Source organism: Crocodylus porosus, unplaced genomic scaffold (assembly GCF_001723895.1).
Source record: "Crocodylus porosus isolate Cpor-Errol unplaced genomic scaffold, CroPor_comp1, whole genome shotgun sequence".
Taxonomy (NCBI): domain Eukaryota; kingdom Metazoa; phylum Chordata; order Crocodylia; family Crocodylidae; genus Crocodylus; species Crocodylus porosus.
The window spans coordinates 10,375,768-10,384,110 of NW_017728918.1; the positions used below are offsets into that span (position 1 = coordinate 10,375,768).

Sequence of the window (8,343 nt, forward strand, 5' to 3'; positions counted from 1 at the left end):
TACCCTGGGGGTCTTTAAGAGGAGGCTGGATGAACATCTTGCTGGGGTCATTTGACCCCAGTACTCTTTCCTGCCATGGCAGAGGGTCGGACTAGATGATCTGCTCGGGTCCCTTCCGACCCTCGAAACTATGAAACTATGAAACTATGAAGGTGTTCTCCAGGGTTTTCATTTGCAAAAAAAAACCACCCCAGAGACAAAGAAACATGGGATGGGGGAGAAGAAGAGAAGAAATGTCTCTGGGAAGCCTGTTCCAGTACTTTAATACCCTTAGTGAGAAAGTTTTTCCCAATATCCAACCTCAACTTCCCTTGCTGCAGCTTGAGCCCATTGCTCCTTGTCCTGCCATCTGCCCCCATTGAGACCAGCCCAGCTCCATCCCCTTTGCAGCCCCCCGGCAGGGAGGTGACGGCTGCTATTCAATCCCCCTCAGTCTTCTCTTCTGCAGACTCAATCAGCCCATTTCCCTCAGCCTCTCCTCGCCAGTCCTGTCCCGCAGCCCCACACCCATTTTCATTGCCCTCCGCTGGACTCTCTCCAGTGTGTCCACATCCTTTCTGCAGTGGGGGGCCACAGCTGGACACAGGACTCCAGATGTGGCCTCCCCAGTGGCAAATCTGACTTCCCTTGATTTGCTGGCAAGACTTCTTGCTCTCACGTTCTCCCTTTAGCTTGCTTCTTCCACCTTTGGGCCAGGGGCAAGCCAGACTTGGGGACGTCTGAACTCCAAGGCCCTGGGCTCGAGGCTTGCACGTGGGATGCCTGTTGCTGTGGATTTGGGAGTATCTGTAAAGTGCTACCATGGGCTTGCTTGTGGTAGCACTTTACAGACTTGAATGATCGAGCTCTGCTCAGTCAAAATTTGGCACTTATTTTTCAACTAAATTAAAAAATAATAATAATCATGCCTTGGGTGAGTAGTCAGATGAGTTGTTTAAGTGGGGAGACCCTCTCTTGGGGTAGGATTGTGCATCCAGCCCTCCTTGTCCTTTGCTTTCTTCCAGCTGGTTCCCATGGAAGGAAGCAACACTTGCCTTCTTATTTCAGCCAGAAAACCCCCAAATTGTTTAGGCTGACACTGAGCCATCTGCAAGAGCCAGATACAAGGGATCTGGACACCAAAGAGGAGCGGGAATGTCCCGCTGGTTTCCCAGCCAGGCAGGCATCTCTCTGCTCAGCCCCTTAGCAACTCTCTGGCTCTGCTGGACCCCAAGGAAAATCCAATAATGACTCTATTCATGTCCAAAATGAAACGCTCCCCTTTCCTTGATTGCTCTGAGAAAGTGAACTGCTCCCCGCAGCTGGAAAGAGAGAGATAAGGGATGCGTCTCGGCTGGTTTGCACAGCGCTGACCCTGCCTCAGGCAGGGGTCGGACTAGATGTGACCTCTGCAGCTCCCTGCCAGCCCCATTTTTCTAGGATTTCTGTGATTCTGTGATTCTGGATGTGTGTGAGCTGCTTTGGATGGGGCTGATCCTGCCTCAGTCATGGGTTGGACTAGACGTGACCTCTGGAGCTGCCTGCCAGCCCTATGTGTCTGTGACTAGCCAGTGCCTGACGTGCCCATAGCTGTCCATGTGATGGGACCCCACCAGGCTAAGCCTTTTCACACTGATTCCCCCCTTTTAATTGAAACTCAGAAGCCAGGGGAGTGTCAGGGACAGTTTTGGGGTAGGAGAAATGGCCAAATTTGGCTGCAAAAAAACCAGACAAGTGGTATTTAAATAATGTGACCGACTTCATGGAGTTGTGTGATGGAGCTGCAGGTCACTCTGCAGACACACACCCGGGGGGACTTCTGTGGTAGCGGGGCGCTACAGAGCATTTGTGGGAAGGGGCAGAGACCCCCAGAGCTGTGCGAGGGCCAGGTGGACATGTATGTATAGCGGCTTCATCGAGGGACTGTCTGATCCAGATCTGGGGGATAGCCCCCCAAATTCAGAGGCATGTTTGGAGCCTGAGATCAGGGGCAGCTGCAGAAGGCAGACCCACATCTGGGTCCAGGCTAAGCTAGGAGACCTGGTGATGTTAGCTAAGAGTGTGGGCAGTGCCGGATCCTGCTGCAGGTCAAGTATTGTGGTGTCCAGGGGTGTCTAACAGCCCTGATGATATCCTGGCCAGTGGCTGCTCGGCCACTGACTGCAAAAAAGGGCCTGCAGTCACTGCATGTTAATGACACACCCCAGAGACAGCCGCATTATCCGTAGATCTCGATTCTACCCGGCTGCCGTGGCTCTCATGGCTTTGCAAACATGCCGAGGTGGGGTTTATGGCCGTCTCCTCTTCACTCCCCAGAGGTCAGGTTATCCTCTTAGCCTGTGCAGCCGTCTGTAATTACTCTGGACCAGCAGGACCAGGATGCTGCCACCAGCTGCCAGCGAAGCAGCTCGGACGATGAACCTTTTGCAATTATCCAGGCTGCGAGGGCCGCTGCACCCCTGTGCCTTCTCTCCACGCCTGCCTCGTCTGCTCTGATTATAAATGCCTCGAGATGGGGAAGGAGCCTGGCCGGGTGTAAGGACCATGCACAGAGCAAGGGGGCTCTGAACTCAGCTGGAGTGTCTGGGGCCATGGGGCTGATGGGCTGGGCCAGTGCTCCCGTTGGGTTCACCCCCGCAGGGTCCTGGCTAGAGGGTCTTGGCCCTCCGCTCAGGGTCACGTCCACGCTATATTTGGGGTCAGGAAGGATAATTTGTTACCGCCTAGTCCAGCTGGTCCAGACAGCACCCTCCACCTTCTGCATTACCTGTTTCTCAGGGCTTCGAGCAGGCTGGATGGGACCCCCCGCCTGTCGGTGCCAAGCGCCGAGGCCTGTCTGGATGCTGCAAACACTGGTCGTCTTAGCACAGGTCTAGAGAGGTGAAGATCCAGGGGCTGCATTACCGTATTTTCCTCACATATAACAGGCATCTTTCCCTGCCAACTCAGCCTCCCAATATTGGGGTGCGCGCATTTAGCGATGAAGCAGATCTTTTGCCCAAGATACTGCTCCTTGGTGCAGCAGCTCGGGTATTACTCTCCAGGGAGCTGAGGGTAGCACCGGTCCCCTCCAGAGACCCCTTAGCACCCCTTCACCAGTGAGCAGGGCAACAAGAGGGATGAGTGGCATGGAGGGGCTCCCACCTGCGGAGAGACTAACGAGGCCAGGCCTGTTTGGTTTAGAAAGGAGACCCTGGGGGGTCAGGAGAAGTGTTTACAACATACTCAATGGTGCACAAAAAGTCAGTAGGGATTTATTAGCCACTGTCTCTCTCCAGACAAGAACGAGGGGTCATACCATGAAACAAGTAGGGCTGAGGTTTAAAACTAATGCTAGGAAGACCTTTTCCACCCAGCGTGTCATTAAAGTCGGGGCTCATTGCCGCCAGATGTGTCGGAAGCTGAGAGCTCAGCCAGATCCACCGAGGGACTGGACACGGGCTTGGAGGAAAGGGGCATCGGGCGCTATTGAGCAGGGGGCGAGGGGCACGGCCTCTGCATCAGACCCGCCTGGACCCCAAATGCCGGAGGCTGCAAATGGGAGAGGAACAGGAGGGGAAACCCCTGGTCAGACCCAGCTCCCTCTTCCTTCCAGCCTCTGCTCTTTACCGCCGTGCAACAGACTGGGCGAGATGGACTTGGGGTCTCTTAATGCAGGGGAAGACGCCCGTCGCTGTCCCCGTGCAGGTTGCCCTTTGACGGGGATGGGCCTGGCTCGGCGGCGAGCCCCGCGAGGGGAGGCGGGGGGGCGCGAGGTGCCTGGAGGGGACTAACCGCGCCGGCGCTGTGTCTCTGCCCCGCAGGGTACGGCCATGCGGCTCCCAGCACCGACGGCGGGAAGGTCTTCTGCATGTTTTACGCCCTGCTGGGGATCCCGCTCACCCTGGTCATGTTCCAGAGCTTGGGCGAGAGGATCAACACCTTCGTCAAGTACCTGCTGCACCGCATGAAGAAGTGCCTGGGCATGCGGCGGGCCGAGGTGTCCATGGCCAACATGGTGACCATCGGCTTCTTCTCCTGCATCAGCACCTTGTGCATCGGGGCCGCCGCCTTCTCCTACTACGAGCACTGGAGCTTCTTCCACGCCTACTACTACTGCTTCATCACGCTCACCACCATCGGCTTCGGGGACTACGTGGCGCTGCAGAAGGACGAGGCGCTGCAGACCATGCCGCAGTACGTGGCTTTCAGCTTCGTCTACATCCTCACGGGGCTCACGGTCATCGGGGCCTTCCTCAACCTGGTCGTGCTGCGCTTCATGACCATGAACGCCGAGGACGAGAAGCGGGACGCGGAGCACCGGGCTCTGCTCACCCGCAACGGCCAGGCCAGCAGCGTCCACACCACGGACACGGCCTCCTCCATCCCGGGGGCGGGCGGGGGCGGCTTCCGCAACGTCTACGCCGAGGTGCTGCATTTCCAGTCCATGTGCTCGTGCCTGTGGTACAAGAGCCGGGAGAAGCTGCAGTACTCCATCCCCATGATCATCCCCCGGGACCTGTCCACCTCGGACACGTGCGTGGAGCAGAGCCGCGCCTCGCCCGGCCGCTACCCCGACACCCCCTCCAACCGCTGCTTCTGCAACGCCCAGCGCTCGGCCATCAGCTCCGTCTCCACGGGCCTCCACAGCCTCGCGGCCTTCCCGGGACTCACGAAGCGCCGCAGCTCCGTGTAACCCTGCCCGGGCCCGGGGACCTACCCCGGGGCGAAACGTGTCCGAGACCGGTGCCCTCCGGGGTGAGGGGAAGCTGGGGGACGCACGTGCCGTTGCGTGTGCAAACGCACGTGCATGTGCGGGGACACACAGAGCTGCGTCCGCTGGTTCTTTGCACGGGGGGAGGATCTCTCTTGCTCCAGTTGCAGCCACTCTGCAAAATGTGAAGCAGGCTCCGCGCGCGCCCGTGTCTCTCCAGCCGTACCTCCGCCGCCGCGGCGCCTCTGAACGCTGCCAGGGATGTGCACGAGCCCTGCCAGGTGGCCCGCGGCCCTTTCCCTCCCACACCCACAGGCAGCCCCCTCACCCCCCATGCAGGGGGTCACTGCATGCTCTCAGAGCAGATGGGTGGCTGTGACAGAGTGCTGCACAAGCACGTGTGCGCATGCAAGAGGCTGTGCGTGCCCCTCCTGGCTGCACGTGCAGCTCAGCCCGTTGCAGACACAAGGCTCTGGAGCAATGTCCCCGCTCTCTGCAGCCACGCACCCCTGTCCCATCCCCGTGAGTCCTCGGCCCACGAGGCAAAGCTGGCGGGGACGCGTGCCATTGGCATGGGGCTGGCAGACGGGCAGGGAGAGGGGCTTCCCGCTTCCCATAACCAGACATCTCTTCCCCAGGGAGCAAGTCCTGCCTCTGTGCGGGCTCTACCTCTGCTGAGCATCACTGAGCCTAGCAGCCCCCGCTCATCCGCCTGGCATCCCCCCCTACTCCTGCCTTCCCCCTGGGCTTGTGGCGCTAGCAGCAGCAAAGCGGGGGGGTGGGATAGTAGGTCTCAGGGCCGCAGAGCCAGCTCGGGTAGGAACCGCGCGTGCATCACCGGGCGAATCAGGCTAAGAGGGGCTTAGGCAGGAGCTTTTTATATTCCTGCCCACGTGACCCTGCCGCGCGCTGCAGACGACAGGCCGGGAGTCACGTAGCCAGCTGCGAAGGTCTGGCTGGGAAGGGGGAGTTGGACAAAAGGGATGTGGGGGGTGGTAATTGCATCCTGTCTACCCAAGTTGCTGCTCTGGAAGAGACGTGAAAGAGGGGCGACCAGGGAAAGCGAGGACACAGATCCCCAGGGGGCTCGGCGTGGTACCCACGCTGCCCGCCTCCATCCACGTAGGGGCGAGGCTGTTTTAGGAGGCGGTGGGTGGGTTTGGAGGCAGGGGTCATTGCCAATGGTTTTCCCTGGGCAGAGGTGGGAAGAGCTGTGAGGGGCACTTTCTGGCACGGGGGTATCGGATGTGCCCATTGCTGGGCTGGGGAGTCAAAATGCTTTTTGTAGGGCTGTGGAGCCAGCCAGGCTTAGAGGCATCCCAAAACCAGATCCCTTTTCCCTTGCACTTGAGTCTACAAGCACTTTGGAAACATCCCCAGCCCCTCACAGGCACCTGGACAGGTGATGATCCCGTCCGGCAGGATGGGAGAGCCAAGCAGGAGGTATCGCACAGCTCCTCCACCGCCCACAGCGCGGGTCCGAGGCTGGCACTGAGCCTGGGTGCCCCCCTGCCCAATTTCAGCTGGCAACTACCTCTCCTGCCTCCATCAGGGCAGGATGACGCCCAGGTCCCAGCTCCACTTGCTCTTGCCCCCCCAGAAGCAGCCCGTTGCCCCAGAGAAGAGGATCTCGCCCCCCAAAACCATCCTGCAGAGCACCCCAGAGGGGAGGGCAGGCTCCAGGCAGGCGCTGCTTGCAGACAGCCCCCACGGGCTGGGGTTTTCCAGCAAGATGGTAGGATCATAGGCTGGGGGGGGAGCCCTGCGGAGATCATATCTAATCCAACCCCCTGCCCGGACGCTGCCCATCCCCGTGTCCATCTGTCCTGCTCTTTTACACTTCCAAGGGGGCAGATTCCCCTCTCTCCGGGCACCCCGAGCCACCCGCAGACACAGAAAGTCCCTCAATTTCCTGTGCTGCGACTGAAACCCATTGCTCCCAGTCCAGCCACAGACAACAGCCCGTCTCCATCTTCCCTGTAACCACCCTTCAGGTATCTAAAGACTGTTAGCAACCCCCTGGCCCCCGAAGTCCAACTAAGTAGCCCCGGTTCTTTTAGCCTGTCCCCATCCGTCGTGCCTCCCGGGGCCCTCGATCCATTTAACGCCCCGTGAGGGGACTCTTCCCAACCCGTCCGCGTCCTTGCAGCGCGGGGCCCAAAACGGGACACGGGGCTCCTCCGCAGTGCCGAACAGAGGGGGGAAAGCACTGCCTTTGATTTGCAAGTGATGCTCCTGTTCATGCCAGCCAGGAGGCTGTTGGCTTGGCTTGCAAGGACAGCACACGGCCGGCTGGGATCCTGCGGCACAAGCAACCCGCGCTTGCAGCTCAGCTCAGGGAGCATCCCCTGGAGATCTAGTCCAGGACGTAGCAGGAGAAACCAGGTCTGATGCTCGAGGCCAGCACCTCACTGCCCATGCCCTGGCATCTCACAAACCCTAGTGCATTGGGAGGCCACGGGAGAGAGAAACCTGCCAGGCATTGCCCTAATTAATGCATGCCTGCATCACCCAGATTGCCCGCTGCGGTATCCCGCGGGGCCGCGGCTAAGATGGCAAGTCTCACTCGTTGTCGGGTCTTGGCAACTCTAGAATAATAAACAAGTCTGCGCGGCCCCTCCGGTCCTCCGAGTGACCCCACCGCTACCCAGGAGAGGAAAACAAGGCAGACACAAAGCAGGACCCGTATCATGTTTCCTGGCACCGGGGCGGAGGCACGAGCCAGGCACCTTGCGTCAGGCCGCAAGGCAGAGGTTTGTGGCTGGGGGAGACGCAGCTGATCAACCTGGGGGGAAATCAGTGCAAGGAGAGAGGGGGACCCTAATTCTTCTGCAATGGGACAGACGGCTTGTCACACTGGATAAGTTGCATGTCCCGTGAGAGCCAGGGCCTGGAGCTCGCAGTGGCCTTTGGTGCTACAATCTCCCCCCTCCCCAGCCCGAACCCAGCCTGCTCAGATGCAGCAATGATCACCGTAGACAAAGCTGCCCGTGAGGCTTCGTGGCGTTTTAGGGGCCAACGCGGTCTTGCGTGGGCTCCGCTGCCGCGGTGTTTGCAGGGGTGGTGAAAGGAGGGGTGCATTCAACCAGCCAAACTGCAGCCTGAGCTGGATCTGGATCCAAAGCTCGGCGTTTGGCTGGTTCTTGTCGGGGGGAGAAGGACAGCAGGCAGCTAAACACCCTCGTCTACCAGGCCAGCTCTGTGCTCCAGGCTGCCATGGAAGCTGCCATGTCAAGGGAGAGGGCGTAGCGGAGGGCAACCCTTGCCCATTACCCAGCTGATTTATGGAGGAAGATGGGACAGGGAAGAGGCCAGCCACCTTTTAGCTGCAAGAGGGAAATCTGCCTTGGGGATGCAGAGGAGGGTGGGAAAGGCCTGGACACAGCACTTCACCCCAAATCACCCTGGCCCGTGGGCAGCAGAGGAAAGGAGCTGGGCCTCACAGCAGTCCAGGCTGCTATCTTGCAGAGCTAAAGTTGCTCCCCATTCCCACCGGCCCTCCTAGCCCCTTCCCCCTCCAACCCTGGGCCCCAGGAAGCCTCCCTCCACAGACACGCAGTCAGGACTAAAAGCATTGGCCTCCCTGCCCCGGCGCAAAAGGAGCACACTCTTCCTGGCGGAGCACGCACTGGGGGTGCAACAGCCACGCTGGGTGCCCCCGCACAGCTTTC

The 8,343-nt window shown here is 59.6% G+C and overlaps 1 protein-coding gene across 1 annotated transcript; it reads left to right on the forward strand.

Annotated features, from left to right (window-relative positions):
- Positions 1-2,252: 2,252 nt before the first annotated feature.
- KCNK3 (potassium two pore domain channel subfamily K member 3) lies at positions 2,253-7,268 on the forward strand. The gene is made up of 2 exons (XM_019538118.1): positions 2,253-2,260; positions 3,637-7,268. Exons 1-2 carry the CDS (start codon positions 2,253-2,255, stop codon positions 4,652-4,654), a joined length of 1,026 nt encoding a protein of 341 aa, XP_019393663.1. The 3' UTR covers positions 4,655-7,268.
- The last annotated feature ends 1,075 nt before the right edge of the window (positions 7,269-8,343 follow it).